The sequence below is a fragment of the Diospyros lotus genome, chromosome 14 (genome assembly GCF_014633365.1).
Source record: "Diospyros lotus cultivar Yz01 chromosome 14, ASM1463336v1, whole genome shotgun sequence".
Lineage (NCBI taxonomy): Eukaryota > Viridiplantae > Streptophyta > Magnoliopsida > Ericales > Ebenaceae > Diospyros > Diospyros lotus.
In genome coordinates, this window is record NC_068351.1 from 23,610,459 (window position 1) to 23,628,923 (window position 18,465).

Genomic DNA, 18,465 nt, shown 5'->3' on the forward strand with positions numbered 1-18,465 from the left:
CAATATCAAATCCCCTTAAATCTCCAAGTTGTTATTCCCTAAATCTCTAAATAGGGTTAAGCTATAAGAATCCTCAACTAAAATAATAGTTAATCTCCAAGTCAAACTTTTCTAAGTCTCAAATTATCAATTCGCTCTAATACCAACTGTAACGCCCCATTTTTCGAGCACGTTATAACTTAGGACAATTCTGGGATAATAATTTTTTTTTTATATAAAACTAAGACTAAACCATATCATTGCTCTTATCCATCCCAAAATTTTCATTTATTTATCTTTAAGGAAAATCATCATAAATATTAAATGCGGAAGCTAGAATCGAACCTAACATCATAACATAAATCATAAATCAGTTCTTATATCACGGGAACATAAATTTCTTAACATGACTTAATACATAACATAAGTTTTCAACTAACATTAACCCTAAATAGGGTTCTACATCATCATTCCTCAAAACGTTCAGAATTCGAAGTATCAGAACTTAAATACATGAGCTACATAACATACATTCAACTCATCGTGCACTTTGCTAAGTGCCATTTCATGCCTTATTCATCCTCGTTTCTGCTACAATCTCCATCTGGAACGTTTAAATATTCTAGGGGCAAAGCCTAAGTTAGATGATGAATCATCTAAGTAAGGGAACAAAACATTTAATGCTCATGTATGTATGCAATGCACATAATATCATAACTCTCATGTTTAAGTCGACTGCACCTTAAGATTACCCATAATTTTTCTAATCTCTCTGCCAGATCGGGGAGTATGGGTGCACCCTTGGCAAAGCAACGGAGCCAGAACCTAATCCCGAACCCATGCAACGTATGACCGTGAATCTCATCGTGCTCATATGCATATATCATCATTAGAAAATGTAAATGAAACCTACATGATGCATAGCATATCATAGCATGTTAACATGATAACTAAAACTTTCATGAATTGAGTTTGTATTGAAAAATGCTTTCAAGTCCTTAAAATTCGCACAAGTCATTTCAACTTAAGCCTCAACGCATCCTAATCATCATATTTATTTAAATAAGTATTAAAACCTATTTTTTTCATATTTTTTCCTCAATAAATCCAAACTAATTATTTTTCAAATATTTCATTATAACAGTTAATAACATAATATTCCTGAATTTCTGAAATTTTTTAAGAAATTTTACTCACTTTAACTTAGCATCTCAAGCTTCCTCGGTATGCGTGCTGACCTCAAAACGCGTACCCGAATAGTTTTTTTCTTGCCAAATTATCTAAAATATTACCGAGAAATAATTTCCTATTTTTCTAATTTTTTTCACATTTTTTCTAATTTTTATTCTTTTTTGTTTTTTTCTTTTTTTTTTCTTCTCTCCTTCACTTCATCTTCTTCCTCCAGCTTCTTCTTCACTACGCCTGCAATGCACCACCAGCTCCATGTTCGCACGGCCCAGCCCCGCTGCTAGCCGCCACCACGGCTGGTCGCCACTCGCCTCACGGGCCATCACATGACCGCTGCCAACTGTTGTATATATGAGAGTATTTCAAAAGGTTTTAACTCTTGAAATTAAATTTCTCCAATAGCTAAAATATTTATTAAGGCCTAACAGCTATCAGTTTTTTATCTTTAAACACTATCATCTCCTATATTTATTTTCCTCCAACAGCTACCAGTTACAAAGGCCTTTATTATTCTCTCATTTAATAAAAAACTAGCTGTTGAAAGACCTGATATCTGCCCATAAATACCTTTTTGTATTCCTTATTCTGTAGAGAAAAAAACTAAGCTTCTCCTCCTTGTTATTTCTATCTTCTCCTTGCTGGGTTTAATATTCTTTTGTTGTTTTTGTATCCCTCCCCAAGAGGACGAACCCGTTGAATCCTGGGGGATACCTTACTATAGGGAAATATCCTTAAGGACAATGTCATCACGCCTCGGGTGTTTTAATTTTGTTCGCTTGCAGGTCTCCGTTCTATTCATTTTTCCTACAATCTTAAGGATATTATCAATAGACGGACACTCAACTTCCGTTGCTGCTGCTGCTGCTCCTAACGCCAATACTGTTGATACAACCATTGTTCCTGTTGCTCCCAACGTTTTTGCTATTGTTACAGTCTAACCAGCTGTTGTTCCTACAATTCCTTATGCCAAGCCTTTTCCTAACATCTCTAAAATTGAAGTTTTTGGTGGTGAGAATTTTAAAAGATGGCAAGAAAGAATGCTTATAGTACTTAACATGCATGGAGTTGCATGGGTTATGTCCGAACCCAAAACTGAAGCAAATGGTGAAGAGTGGATGTATGGAAATAAGGTTTGTCGTCGCTCTATACTTAGTACTCTTTCTAGTGAATTGTTTGATGTATATTGTGCCTATAAGAAAGCAAAAGAGATATGGGCCAATATGGTCACAAAATATACAGCTAAGGATGTCGATAAACAAAAGTTTGTGATTGGTAAACACTATCAATGGGATATGGTGGATGAAAAAAATATCAAAACTCAAATCAATGAATACCACAAACTATTGGAAGATTTGAAAGCGGAAAAAATCAATCTGCCAGAGGAATTCATTGTCGAAATTTTGATTGAAAAACTGCCCAACACATGAAATGACTACAAGCAATAACTCAAGCACAAGCAAAGGCAGTTATCCTTGGCCGACCTTATCACACACATCATAATTGAAGATACAAATAGGAAAGAATTGCAAGCTGTTAAGGCAAATGAAATAGCTTCCAAAGCGAATTTGGTGCAAGGTAACCCGCACCAAAAGAGGTATGATAACAACTTCAATAAATCAAATAATAATAATAAGTCCTACGATTACAAGTCCAATGCAATTAAACCCAAACCCAACAATTTTAAGAAAAAAGGAAATTGTTTTGTATGTGGAAAACTTGGCCATCATGCACCTCAATGCCGGAAGAGAGTGAGAAACGACAATCCTCTTAAACCCAAGGCAAACTTGGTTGAAGGAGAATAAGAAGTTATTGTTGCGGTTGTTTCTCAAGTCAATATGATGACCAATAACAAAGAATGGGTTGTAGACTCTGGTGCTACTAGGCACGTATGTGCTAGTAAAGAATCCTTCTCCACCTATACACCTGTTGAGGATGGAGAAAAGGTGGTCCACCTTGGAGATTCAAGAACTGCAAATGTTCTTGGTAAAGGCGAAGTCCGTCTGAAGTTGACTTCGGGCAAAGTACTTGTAGCGGCCCTCTCCCGGATAATCCCACTAGCAAAGGAAATTCGAAAGGAGGTCGTCACAAAATGGATACAGAAATAATAACTCAAATTTATCACTATTTTTTTTTACTTGCTCACTGATCATCAGGAGCTAAAATAAATATTACACAATTGCTCACTGTCAAATAGAGCTCAAGGTAAATATTACACACCCTTTACATTATCATCTTGGGCTTACCACTCATACACTTTTCAGATAAAGGGGCACTAAGGTTCTAACAACAAATTGAACCCTCTATTTCCTGCCCTCAACATTACACCCATAGATCTTGAGGCTGAGACATCCCTGTACACAACTAAACCCGGGCTCTAGCCTCATTGGACTCTCCCTCAGCAATAGCTTATCCCTTACCTGGAATGATAGGAATAAGCAAGGTGAGCCACAAGGCTCAGCAAGTATATATATTACAACAATAAGGACAATAGAGTCAAGGCATGGATAAACCAAAATGGAATAGACCCGACTTCCCAAGTATGAGTAACATTTCCCATTAGATCCCATTATTATTATCATTCCCATGCCATTATCATTATGCATTTCATGCATCATTTCATTTCTCAATCATTATGATCATTTCCATGCCATTGGCGTTATGCAATTCATGCATCATTTCATTTCTCAATCATTATGATCATTTCCATGCCATTGGCGTTATGCGATTCATGCATCATTTCATTTCTCATGAATATATATAATTTTCCATGCAGCATATCAGCCCTCAAGGCCTTTCATTCACATGCATGCATACATATACATAGAAAAATCATTTAGCCATTCATTTGGCTTGAGCATCGCTTACCGGGTCTATGGCCACCTTTCTCGCGTCAGGCGCTCTTTAGGATATCATTTTCTCACCCCGTGGTACATAATCGCCGCGCAAAATAATAAGTGTGCAAATAATAATACCATGCAATGCTCATGCAGATTTCAAATGAACATATCAAACATGCTTCACTATTAGGAATATTCTCATCATAATCATCATGCACACTTAGACATTTCAAGATTATATCCTCACATGAGCCAATGACATTTTCATCACATGATTTCGCATCATTCATTGAGATTCATTTTCATACCATAAATGATAGTACCATGCAATGCTCATGAAGGTTTTCAAGTAAACATATCGACATACTTCATTATTAGAAATGTTCTTATCATGATCATCATGCACATTTAGACATTTCAAGATTATATCCTCACATGAGCTAATGGTATTTTTACCACGAGATTTAGCATTATTCATTGGGATTCATTTTCATACTATTTCTCAACGCTAAACAAGTTGATTACATGAATTCACCATTAATAGCTCATGATTTTTATTTTTAATTCTCACAATTAATTAACTTCCCCATTTTTGGAACACCTACATATCCACGAGATGATTTCGAAGCTAACTAAACATCATAAGAGCTTTGGGGAAGAATTACAAGCTTTAGAAAAGAATCAGACCAAAAAGAAAGAATTAATGCATTATGTTGGTTGATCGAATAAAAGAGTTAGTCAGCCGACTGAGGACTTAGTCAACTGATGAAGAAGAGTTAGTCGACTAAATAGGGACTTGGTCAACCGAGTAAAAGCACTTGGTCGACCGACTAAAACACTTGGTCGACCGACTGAAATACTTGGTCGATTAACAGAGACTTATATTATCACTTGGTCAACTAACAGCCCACTTAGTCAACTGACTAAAACACTTGGTCGACCGACTGAAATACTTGGTCGACTAACAGAGGCTTATATTATCACTTGGTCGACCGATTGAAACCACTTGGTTGACTAACAGCCCACTTGGTCAACCGACTAAAACACTTGGTCGACCTACTAAAATACTTGGTTGACTAACAGAGGCTTAAATTATCACTTGGTCGACCGACTAAAACATTTGGTTGACCGACTGAAATACTTGGTCGACCAACAGAGAACAAAACACATACTTGGTCGACCGATAGAAATACTTGGTCAACCAACAGATACTTGAAACTTAAAAATAACAACGATAACCCACAAAACACAACATCCCAAGCAAAATACACCAAATCTTGCTTCTCTAACATTCCTAATCAATCAAGTGTCATTCCTTTAAGAATTTAGGGTGAACTAGACCCTAACGAAAACTCTCAAAAAGACCCATCGAGAATAAACACAAGGTTTAAAGAAATGAGAAAGTAACTCAACAATCAATATGCCTCAAGATTAGATCTTCCAAGAAAACAGAAGATTTGAAGACAAAGGAATCAAGAAGGAAACCAACTTGACCCAAGAGAAAAAGAACCCAAAACTTACATTAACAAGGAAAGTTAACATGAACTTGCATTGAAACAACATAGAAGGAACAATAACTTGCATTTAGAATGAGAACTTGCCTCCAAAAGAAACAAGGAGGTAAGAGAACTTGCCATGAAAAAGAAATAGAGAAGAAACTTGCATAACCAAAGAGAGATGCAAGAAGAACTTGCCTTTGATGAAGAAAATCCCAAGGAGAAGAATGGACCTAGCTGTAACTTCACTTCAAGCTTCCATGGACATCAAAATGGAGAAGAAGAAGAAGAAAAAGAAGAAGAAGAAGAAGAAGAAGAAGAAGAAGAAGAAGAAGAAGAAGAAGAAGAAGACTGATTAGAAGAAGGGGAAGGGAAAGAGAAAAAGAAATAAAGAAAAGAAAGGAGCATGGGGGAGGGATGGCCGCCCATCAGTTTTCCAACCACTCCCCTTGGCCAAATTACAACTTTAACCTTCTCCTTTACACACACACCACAACTCATTAAACCCATTTTAGGAATTTCTCCTTTTCCTTATTTCTTTCTCCTTTTCTTTATTCAACCTCATTATGAAATTCCCTAATTGCCCTCACCCTTTTCAATAAAGCAAGGACCATTTGGTTATTTTGCATTTTACAACTTTTTTCTTCTTTTCTTTTAATCCACAAAATACAAATATATATAATTTCATTTATTAAATTCCATCTCTCATATTTTACACATGGGCCTAAGCCCAATTCAAAAATCCACTCATACACTTACATGGGCCCAAGCCCAACTCATTGGCTCAATTAATTATAATGGCCCATTTCCATTAGCCTACTGAAAGGGCCTCAACATAACATTAAGCCCTCATTAGACTTTTCATAATTCATTCATTTTGATTAATTAAAATACACAAATCTTTATGCTCATGGGCCCAATGCCCATTTCATTAGCCCAACACAATGGCCCCAATATATATATTCTTAGGCCCAAGGGCTTCACAACCTCATTCTTAAATAAAACACAACCCAAAACAAATGGTTCCAACCCAAGTTTTCTTTAAAAGCCCAATCCCTTAAATTAGGCATCTCATAATTTTTATAACATCTAATTCTTGAGGCTAATTTATCACACATAGAAAATCATAATTCCAATAAAACTCTAGACCCACTAACAGGTCGTTACAGTACTGGCTTTGAGTGAAGTGCTACATGTCCCTAACATAAGGGTAAATTTGGTCTCTGTGATTTTGTTGGGAAAATTTGGGATTAAAGTGTCATTCGAATCTAACAAGATTGTAATGACCAAAAATAATGTATTTGTGGGCAAATGATATTGTAACCAAGGACTCTTTGTACTCAATATTTCTGAAATTATGATGCATCTTCTTCTGCTTACTTGCTTGACTCTGTTGTTCTATGCAGTGCCGTACCTGAGATTTGGGGGCCCTGAGACGAAATGTAAAAATGGGCCCCCGAATCATAGAGTATATTTAAATTTTATTTTTTTATAATAAAATATAAAATAAATAAATAAATATTTATACCATATCAAAGAATAAAATTGAAAATTTTCTAAATTATCAATTAAAAACTACTCTCCTTACAGTTTTGGAGGCAAAAATATCAATCAAGTTTACATAATCAAGCTGTTCTAACATTTTTTTCTCAATAGACAACATAGCCAATCCATTCAATCTATCTTGTGACATAGTTGAGCGGAGATAAGTCTTGATCAACTTCAACTTGGAGAAACTTCTTTCTGCAGATGCAACTGTAACTGGTATAGTTAACAAAATTATGTACGCTACACAAGCATTTGGGAAACACCCATCCATTCTCTTCAAATAGTTCACCACATCAATTGCTTTTTTTGTTTCTTTCAGTAAAGAGTATTTCAAGATTGTCAACTCCAAAAACAAATCATCTCCATCAATATCAGAATGACCATTATGCGTCAAGGATTTTTCAAGATTCTTACAAGACCCCAATAAAGTATCATCATCAGCACACTTCAACCTCTCCAAATTAAACAGAAATCCAAATGTTTCCTCATATTTTTTAAATTGTTCAAATCTAGTTTGAAATGAAGAACGAGCTCGATCAATTATGAAGAGAAAATAATTTACTCTAAAAGAATCTTCTGCTGATTGTGTTATCTCATCACTGCCATCCTCATCAAACTGTTTCTTTCTTCGAATCATACGTTTTTCTCGAAATACAGCTTCAACTCCTATTTCATTTGCTATTTGTTTCGCTTCAACCATGGCCTTATCAAACCCAGATTCTCTATAGTCATCAAGAAACAAAAGAAGTCCTTCTAAAAGACTGATAGCAACATCAATATCCATATTTTCAGCTTGAAGGAATTTACTTACAATGTTGATTGCATGCAACAACTTGTACCAAATTACCATGCCAAGCAAAAACTCAAAATTTTGAAGTTCATGTGTTGCTAAGGACTCAGCTTCGCTCTTTGTTTTAGGATCTTCACTAGTATCTACCAAATCAAATAAAGCATCTATTATTTGTACAGTTTGCTCTTTTATAGGCCTCACACTTTCAACATGACTTTCCCAACGTGTTTGTGACAATGGCTTAAGTGTAAGACCTTTCACATGATCTTTGAAAATTTTCCATCGCTTGGTAGATGAAGAAAACAATGTATAGATGCGTTGTATCACTCCAAAAAATGACATAGCTTTAGGACAACAATTTGCCATATCACATAAAGTCAAATTAAGACTATGACAACCACATGGAGTATAAAAAGCCCTCGGATTTATTTCAAGTAATCTTGTCTGTACACCTTTATGCTTCCCTTTCATATTAGACCCATTGTCATACCCCTGACCTCTTATATCATCAATGTCCAGCTCAAGATTGGTCAACATGTTTTTAAGCTCAGTAAAAAGTCCAAGCCTTGATGTATCATCAACCTTTAAAAATTCTACCCAATATTCTTCTACCATTAAAGAGTTTGTTGAATAATCCACACATCGTATTACAAAGGACATTTGCTCCTCATGACTAGCATCTGGCGTACAATCTAATATGATCGAAAAATATTTTGCTTGCTTAACTTTTCTAAGAATTGAACTTTTTACCTCATTTGCCAACATTTGTATCAATTCATTTTGAATTTTAGGGCCCAAATATGTATAATGAGTCTCATGTGCTTGAATACGTCGAATGTGCTCCTTCATAATCGGATCAAACTCAGGAATCATTTCAATCATTTGCAAAAAAAGACCATTGTTTTCTACATACAACTTCTCACAATCTCCTCGAAATGCCAAGTTATTTTTTGCCAATCTTTGCACAACAGCTATTATCCTCTTCAACACTTGTCTCCAGTGTTCTCTTTCTTTATTGATTTCAATCTGCACACTTTGATCAATTGTCTTATTTTTACTCAGTCTTGTTTCTAATTCAATCCAACTAGTCATGCAATCTATATGCTCCTTACTTGCTTCATGATTTTTAAGGCCTCGACCCATATTATGCCAATCTCTGTATCCTTCATTTCCCAACGGACCAATTTTACTCATTGTTTTTTGAGTCTTGAATAACTTACAGCAAAAGCAAAAAACCTTGTCCAAATGAACTGAATATACTAGCCATCTCCTGTCATTTGTTTCCCCATTGAGCAATACTCGCTTATATTGTGATAATTCAAAATGCCTACCACTACTATCTTTAGGAAACAAGATTCCATCAACTCTTTTTGGACCCCTCTCTACTAACAAATCTCTCATATTTTGGTCAATTTTATCCCAACACCCTGGATCATAAAAATTAATCAATAAATCTTTATGTTGAACATTGTCTTCTTCTTTCTCATTTGATTCATTGACATCAACGTGATCATCTTTGTCTTCATTCAATTCATCAACTAAGTCTCCTTGATCATTGACATTATCATTCCAAGTTTCCTGTTCCTCTATTGAAGTTTCACCCAAGTTTTCAACTATTTCTTCTCTCTGTGTTACTTTGCTGCTATTAAGGTATTTAAACATATCACCGGCTTGATATTGAACTAATACTTCTTCCCTCTGTTTTCTTTTTCTTTTTTGAGCTCCAGACATATGTTTAGGAGGCATGATTTGTAACTATTGCTTAAACCTAACAAAAGTCAAAAGAAAAAAAATATTATGACATCACACGACACACTTAAGCAATAATAATGTTAAACTTAATTTTTATCTCAACTTGTAATAATAAGAAGAATAAAATGAACCAAGCATCTCTAGACTCTAATTACAATTTCTAAGAATAAAACAATTATCACGTATATAAACAAAATAAAGACAACAATAAAATTAAATTTTATTTTACCAGATTCAGCCACCACCAATAAAGCCAAGTTAGCCAACATCAATAAAATAGACACATAGGCAGCTATCAAATAATCCAAATCTCCAATGTATCAGTATCACAAATGAAACGAAATGAATCAGCTATCAAATAATCCAAATCTCCAATGTATCACAAACGAAACGAAATGAATCAGCTATCAAATAATCCAAATCTCCAATGTATCACAAAGCTATCAAATAATCCAAATCTCCAATGTATCACAAACGAAACGAAATGAAAATGATTCGTGAAAGAGAAACTAACCGCTGAAAAAGTTGAAGCAATGAAATGAAGATAAGCTAAGTAGATCTTCTGGAGAAGCACTGAAGCAGATCTGCTTCAGCCTTGAGCCTTCAAGGACCGCTGAGTCGCCGACGCTGACTGAATCTGGAGGCTCCGAGGTTGGAGCGACTGTCGACTGAGAGGCGAGAGCGAGGCAGCGAGCCACCGGACCACCGGTGACCGGCCACGAGGGCGAGGCTAGCGAGCGACCGCCGAGTCGCCGACGCCGACCGAGCAGGCGTAACAAAAGGCGACAGGCGAGAAAGCGAGGGCGACGATCTGACGGACCGATGGAGCAACGAAAGGAGAGAGGCAGCGAAAGCGAGGCGCGAGGCGAGGATGAGGACGACGAACGGAGGGACTTGCAGTTACAGAGCGATTGAGCGAGAGAGGGCAGCGAAAGCGAGAGCGAGAAGGGCAGGGGAGACCGCGAAGCTTCGAAGGGAAGGGGAAAACCGTGGGCGGTTGGGCTGGGCGGCTGGGCTCACCAAAAAGGGGGTTCCAATTTATGGGCCCCCAAATTGATTAATTTTCATGGGCCCTGAGGCAGCTGCCTCACGGGCCTCATGGAAGGTCCGGCCCTGGTTCTATGGCATGTTAGATTAGGACATGTTAATTTGTCTTATCTCAAGAAAATGCATTCACTTGGTTTAATCTTTGGGTTTAATTCCTTATACATGAACAAATGTGAAATATGTGTTGAAGCTAAAATAACGAAGAAAACATGTGCATCTGTTAATAGAGAAACATAGTTACTTAGTTTAATTCACATAGATTTAGGAGATTTAAAACAAACAATGACTAGAGGTGGAAAAAATATTATGTGACTTTTATTGATGATTTTTCAAAGTATACTAGAGTTTATTTGTTTAGAAATAAAGATGAAACTTTTAATATGCTATTGTTATATAAAGCTAAAGTAGAAAATCTATTGAATAAGAAAATTAAAAGAGTTAGATCTGATAGAGGTGGTGAATGAATTTTGATGAATGATTATTGTGAAAAGGAAGGAATAATTCATGAAGTTACTCCTCCTTACTCACCTGAGTCTAATGGGGTAGCAGAAAGAAAAAAATAGAACATTAAAAGAAATGATGAATGCTATGTTAGTAAGTTCTTCTGCTCCTGATAATTTGTGGGGGGAAGCTATTTTATCGGCATGTCATCTACAAAATAGAATTCCATATAAGAAAACCGGTAAGACACCTTATGAATTATGGAAAGGTTATCCTCCTAATTTGAGGTATCTAAAAGTGTGGGGGTGTCTTGCAAAGGTTATGCTACCGAAACCTAAAAAGAGAAAAATAGGTTCAAAAACTTCTGATTGCATGTTCATTGGCTATGCTAAAAAAAATGCTGCATATAGATTTCTTGTTCTAAAGAGTGATGTGCTTGATTGCAACACTATTATTGAGACAGAGAATGCAGAATTCTTCGAACACATTTATCCATTATCTGAAAAGATTAGTCATGCCCCAGTTGATAATAATACAATTGATGATAATAGAGTGGAAAAAACTCATGTTGAGGAATTGAGAAGGAGTAAAAGACAAAGGAAGGAATCTTCCTTCGGAGATGATTTTTATACTTATCTTGTAGATAAGGATCCTGTGACTTACTCCGAAGCTATCTCTTCTTCTGATTCTTTACTTTGGAAAGAAGCCATTAAAAATGAAATTGATTCACTTATACAAAATCAAACCTGGGAGGTTGCTGATTAGCCTTCGAGAGCAAAACCTATTGGTTGCAAATGGATTTTTAAAAGAAAATATTTCTCTGATGGTTCTATAGATAAATATAAAGCAAGATTGGTTGCAAAAGGATTTACTCAAAAACAAAATGTTGATTATTTTGATACTTTTGCACCTGTAGCTAGAATTTCTTTTCAATTCGTGTTGTAATCGCTTTGGCTTCTATACATAAACCTTTTATACATCAAATGGATGTTTAAAATGCTTTTCTAAATGGTGATCTAGAAGAAGAGATATACATGGTGCAGCCTAAAGGCTGTATAGCTCCTGGACAAGAAAATAAGATATGTAAACTGAAAAAGTCCTTATATGGTCTAAAGCAAGCACCTAAACAGTGGCATGCGAAATTTGATCAAGTTATTTTAAGTAATGGTTTCTCTTCAATTAGTGTTGATAAATGTGTTTATACTAAATTTTTTGACAATGAGTATGTGATCATTAGTTTATATATGGATAATATGCTTGTTTTTGGTACTAGCATGCATGTGGTGCATAGTACTAAACATCTCTTAGCTTCTAAATTTGATATGAAAGACATGGGTGAAGCTAGTGTGATATTAGGTGTTAAAATCATAAGGAGAGACAATGGTATAATGTTAACTCAAGAACATTATGTTGAGAAATTTCTCAAGAAGTTTGGTCATTTTGATGTGACACCAGTGAATACTCCTTATGATACTAACACTCAATTAAAGAAAAATCGTTATTGCTCAACTTGAGTATGCTCAGATTATTAGGAGTCTGATGCATTTGATGAACTTCTCTCAACCTGACATAGCATATGCTGTGTGTAGGTTGAGTAGATATACTCACAATCCCAATCATGAGCATTGGACGGCAATAGTCCGACTAATGAAATATTTGAGAGGTATCATGAATTATGGTATTATGTATAGTGGATATCCCGCTGTATTGGAAGGATACAGTGATGGCAACTAGATTTCAGATTTAGATGAGACTAGATCCACTAGTGGCTATATCTTCGCTCTTGGTGGTGGTGTAGTGTCTTGGAAATCAGTTAAGCAAAATATAATAGCTAGATCCACCATGGAGTCAGAATTTATAGCTTTGGAATCAGCAGGAAATGAGGCTGATTGGCTGAGGAATTTTTTAACAGAAATTCCTTTGGGTATTAAACCAACACCTTCAATACCCATGCATTGTGATTGCTAAGCGGCGATAGCCATTGCAAAGAACAAATCTTTCAATGGCAAAAATTGACACATTCGATTTAGACATGATGTGATAAAACAACTGCTAAAGGATGGAATTATATCAATTGATTATGTGAAGTCATAGATGAATTTGGAAAATCCTCTAACTAAACCACTTGGTAGAAAGATGGTATTTGAAACATCAAGGGGAATGAGACTAATGCCGGTTGAGAAATCAAAATGATGGTAACCCAACCTATGTGATTGGCGATCCCATGAATTAGGTTCATATGGGTAATAACGAAGTCATTTGTGATTCTATAGCTGGCTGCACTCCCACCCTGCAATTAAAACACAAAACAAAACACAATAAAAATTTTATATTTTTTTTCTTTGTTTAGGTGAGAGGTTTATACTCGTCAGTGTACAAGTGCAGTTGTAGTCCAAATTTAAATTTATATTTTCTGAATGAGTCCAGGTCGTCCACTGAGAGATTTATTTATGGCAAAATAAAAAGAATGTCACACAAGCACACACGCATTTGGATAAATTGGCAACAAGGTTTTTTATGGTTTTTTAAACAACAGATTCTAGGAAATAAATTAAGGCAGTAATTGAAATAAATACTTTAAGTGAGAATATAAAATTGGATAGTACTTGAGTTAAGACAATTTCAGTGCCAACCCGTTGATTCCCAAATTTTAGCATAAAAGATTAGCAACATTAATTTAATTTCAGATATGAGGGTTTGTTATTAAATGCAATTAGAGATGATGATAGTTCTAGGTTAAGCAATCCCCATACATGATATGCGGGATTCTAATTTAAGCAACCACCATAAATTCAATTGCAATTAATACACAAAACAACTAAATTAATCATCCGAGTTTGGGTATGATAGCGTTTCGAGTTCTAGTAACTCTCATACATGGCATGAAAGCTCTAAGTTAGGCTTACGCTCCAATCCAAACCTAGTGATTTCTCAATAATTAAGATACACTCATACTGAAATTTAAATTAATGTTACTTATTTAAAGCGCAGCTTTCTTTGGGAATCATTGACGTTGGACACTGTCCTTGCCTTAACCCAAGATTAGATTTAGCTACTCATTTCCATTTAAAAGTTAATTGACATGAATTTAAACGACGTAATTTAAATAACAGAATTTAAATGACAAGAAATTTTAAAGGCATAAACTAACCGGCAATTTAGGCGGTGAATAATTAAATAACAAGAATTAAAATGACAAGAATTTTAAAGGCATAAACTAACCGTCCATTTAGGCGGTGAATAATTAAATGACAAGAATTAAAATGACAAGAAATTTAAAGGCACAAATTAACCGGCCATTTAGGCGGTGAATAATAAAGTAATAATAAATGACATAAGAATTTAAAAGAAAAAAGGAAGGAAGTAAGATCACAAGAGAGAATACTAAAGAAAAGGGGAAAGAACAAGAACAATTCTCAAAGAGAGAATTATAAGGAAACAACTAAACTTTGATTCAAGAATAATAATCACACTTACAAATGCAATCAAGTGATCTATTTATAGGCCACAAGATGCAATACAAACCACACAATTTCAATTATTCAACTAGACATAATTATATTTAATGGGCACTCACACACTTAAAGTTAAATGAATTTTAGCTATAATACACACCTAATATTAAATGGATTTTAGCTAAAATACATACCTAATAAAGCATTCATAAAGTTAAATGGATTTTAGCTAAAAAACACACCTAATAAAGCTCTCACATAAAAAATAAAAATAGATTTCTATAAATTGGTTTTTAATCTTCATTAGGATTAAAAATAATCCTTGGGCCTTCTCCAAATAATATCTTCCATGGGTTGCTCAAATTGGGCCTTAATTCTTCATGGGCTTGAATTCTTCATGGACTTTAATTTTTCATGGGCTTGATTTCTTCATGGGTTTGATTTCTTCATGGGCTTGATTTCTCCATGGGTTTGATTTCTTCATGGACTTGATTTCTCCATGGGTTTGATTTCTTCATGGACTTGAATTCTTCATGGACTTTAAGTTTTCATGGGCTTTAATTCTTCATGCCTAAAAAAAAATAAAAATAATTTAATGTTATTAATAAATTATATATTATATATATGTATTACACATGGCACATATATATATATTATATTATATTATATATATATTACATGAATGCATATAATGATGTATATGTATTATATATAATTTTATATATTATTATTATTATTATTAAATTTTACTTTAAAATTTCATTTCATTCATTTTTCAATTTAAACTTGCATATAACCATAAAATATATATTAATATCTAATTTAAACTATTTTTAAGATCAAAAGAAGGGTATAATTATAACAAAATTTTTATAAAATTAACCACTAATCATACCCCCCAACTTAAACATTGCTAGTCCCTTAGCAATCAGATTATACACCTGCCAAACTTTATTCACAATAACTCTATGAATGTAAAAATTTCAAATTCGAAACCGAAATGCATAAAATTAAATAAATAATTTAGCATTCTAAATCAGATTTTTGGTTAAAGGTCATACAATCTCAGGAATGGAAATTAGGATAACCAACACACAGACTTACTCTCTCGAAGTTTTGACTTCAAATCTTACTATGGATTTTCTCTCCAATAAAAAGGATTCCTCAGGTGTACACACAAGGGGGTGCACCGTTATAAGAGTAAATGCAGAACAAGTTCAAAACTTGGTGCCATCCCAAATACAAGGAACGTATTTTCATGAAAGAACAAGGAAATTGACATAGCTTCATGATTGGAATAATGCTCTAGATGAGTAACTTCTGAATTTAAACATGATTCCCTACTCCAAACTCGAATTCTGAGATCACATGATTTATAGCATCAAAAGGGACCAGACTAGGTTGTAATGGAGCTATAAGGTTAATACGGGTTGTCAAAGAAAAGGTAGAGTGTGCAAAGGGTGTGTCGGGATTTTTTTTTTTTTTTAGCATTTATTTTGAAACAGTTATGCTGAATAACTAAGAGAATTTGCCCCATTTTTTCACTTTTTTTTTCTCTTTTTTTTTTCTCTTTTTTTTTCTTTTTCTTTTTAAATATGAAAATAGATAAACAGACTAATTCCCAAAATCATACCAGGTTGGATAAAATTCATATGGTTATGGGTTAAACGAGGGTAACGAAAGAAGTTGTACTACAAATGGCTCAAATGGGCTAACAAGAGGTTGATTTAAAGAAAAAAAATAGGCTCAAAATGAAAGAAATTGATCCCCCTATCATGCTTCTCAGTCATCTAATTCATAGTCTGAAACCAGTCAAATTCATCCGCTATCATACTAGACATTCAAAGCGAATTGATATTTTGAAGCCATTGAAAAGATAAGATAAACAAGAGAGCATATTTAGAGTAAGTGTTATTTCACTCAGAATTAACAGTTATTAGGCTCAAACACTTGCTTGGGTAATAGTCTCCACTTCTGTTGAGGGATCATACAATGTACTAATCAGCTAATTACTATTACCTTTGACTTTATGACCGATAACCAATTTCTAAATTTTGAATCCCTGATGAATGTAAATTACTTATTCTCATGCATAAACGTTTTCAAATGAGAAATCAATGCATTCATGTTTCGTATTGCAAACTTAACCGGCTATCAGTGCATAATTTCAAAACTTTAGGAATAGCGTTATTTAAAACACAATTTTTTTTTTAATAAGAGCAGATAAAGATAATCAATTCACACAAGACTACAAACTAGCAATAGCAAACTCACAGTTAAATATAAACCAGATGATTCATGACTAGACCTTACACCCCCCAACTTGAATTGCAGTAATAAATCAGGGTTGTTAGGAATACCTGTAACTCCACAAGTCCATAGATTTGCTGTGAACTGCTAAAACTTAAACAACAAATGAGCACACCATATATATATATATATATATTTTCACACCAAAATAAAAATTTCATACAAGTCATAAGATAAGCAAAATGCGTCTCAAGAGTACAAAAAGTACTCCTTACTCAGCCATCTTATCAAAGGCTTTGCTAACAACATTCCACAGTTTTGTTTTGTTTTGTTTTGTTTTTTTTTTTTTTAAAGAACACAACCAAGAAAAATTCTGCAAGTTGTAGAATAACTAGATGCGTCTCAAGAGTACAAAAAGTACTCCTTACTCAGCCATCTTAATAAAGAGCATTTCTCACAGTGATAAATCTAAATTAATCGAACCCCTTTGGCGCTTGTTACTAATTGCCTTAGACCAGTCTATCCGAGGCTCATGAGGATCGTACTGTGGAACATAAGCATGTAATTTCTCTAGCAGCTTATTAATGGTGGATGCAGAAATGAGAATCTTTCTTGCTGAACGAGAAATGAACTGTTGGTCCACAGCCTGATCAAGAAAAGAGAGTAACCCATCGAAAAAATGGTTAACATTTAAAAGTCCAATAGGTTTGGTATGGAGATTACTCTTGGCCCAGGAGATTATACAAAAGATTTCTTCAAGTGTTCCAAAACCTCCTGGTAAAGCAATGAAGGCATCTGACTGATAAATCTTACAAGCCATGCGCTCAGACATAGAAGTCGTTTCTATAAGTTGACCGCGTGTAATCCCAGAAATATGTGGTTCAGCTAAAGGGATTGGCATTATACCTACCACAGATGAATTTCCAAGATGTACAGCTTGTGAAACATAACCATTCAATCCACGACTTCCCACTCCATATACCAAATTAATTTTTTTCTCTCCTAATTTTTTACCAAGTTCGCTCGCTGCAAGTGCGTAACAAATATCGCTCCCAAGTTGAGAGCCACAAAGTACACATATGGTATTGATTCGACGAACTAACTGGCCTTCCATGTTTGTTCCTTTTGTATGTCCTGAAAAGAAGTTTGGCGATCAAAAGTAGCTATACAACAATTCAACAAGAAATAAATACAAACAAAAATCATGCGTATGTATAAGTAGTTGTGATTGTGGCTCACATCTTCCTCTGGTTTTACGTCCAGAAACGGCTTAAACACTTTCGATGAAGTGGGGATAAGCTTCCTATCCAATTTTCTTATAGATTGGCAAACAGGGTCGTTTTTAGTCAGATTCCCAAGACTATAGCGTTGGTGGTCACTTCTGAACTGGGTCCATAAAGCAAGAAGTTCTATTTGCACTATTACACACGGATGCGTCTCAAGAGTCAATCGGATATCATCCAGAGACTCCTTACTCAGTCCATCCTTTATGAAACTAATTTTATCTTCTCGATTTATGGACGTAAACCCCACAGATTTGCATCGTGTGTTACAGGTCCATCGAGCACATTTGTAACAACCATTCACTCTTTTCGCTCTTTTTTTCTTCGCAAAACTACTCTTCCTTAAGCCTGGAAAATGCTTAAAACTAGGTGAAGTTTCACCAGCTAATCGAACTTTTG

The 18,465-nt window shown here is 34.8% G+C and overlaps 2 protein-coding genes across 2 annotated transcripts; both read right to left on the bottom strand.

Annotated features, from left to right (window-relative positions):
- Positions 1–7,179: 7,179 nt before the first annotated feature.
- Positions 7,180–9,032, bottom strand: LOC127790950 (uncharacterized). Its single transcript, XM_052320686.1, has 2 exons — positions 7,288–9,032; positions 7,180–7,243 (listed from the first exon to the last, which is right to left on the bottom strand). Exons 1-2 carry the CDS (start codon positions 9,030–9,032, stop codon positions 7,180–7,182), a joined length of 1,809 nt encoding a protein of 602 aa, XP_052176646.1.
- Positions 9,033–17,249: 8,217 nt separating this feature from the next.
- Positions 17,250–18,254, bottom strand: LOC127790722 (probable cytokinin riboside 5'-monophosphate phosphoribohydrolase LOGL10; the record flags this gene model as incomplete). Its single annotated transcript, XM_052320343.1, has 1 exon — positions 17,250–18,254. A coding segment is annotated over exon 1 (648 nt), but the record flags the coding sequence as incomplete, so codon positions are not given.
- Between the last annotated feature and the right edge of the window lie 211 nt (positions 18,255–18,465).

Excerpts from the sequence above, each read along its gene's own strand:
- LOC127790950 (XM_052320686.1), bottom strand. The coding sequence starts at position 9,032 with ATGAGTAAAATTGGTCCGTTGGGAAATGAAGGATACAGAGATTGGCAT. Across the intron at positions 7,244-7,287 it reads TTCCCAAATGCTTGTGTAGC|AAAGAAGTTTCTCCAAGTTG; the intron begins GTACATAATTTT and ends TTGCATCTGCAG.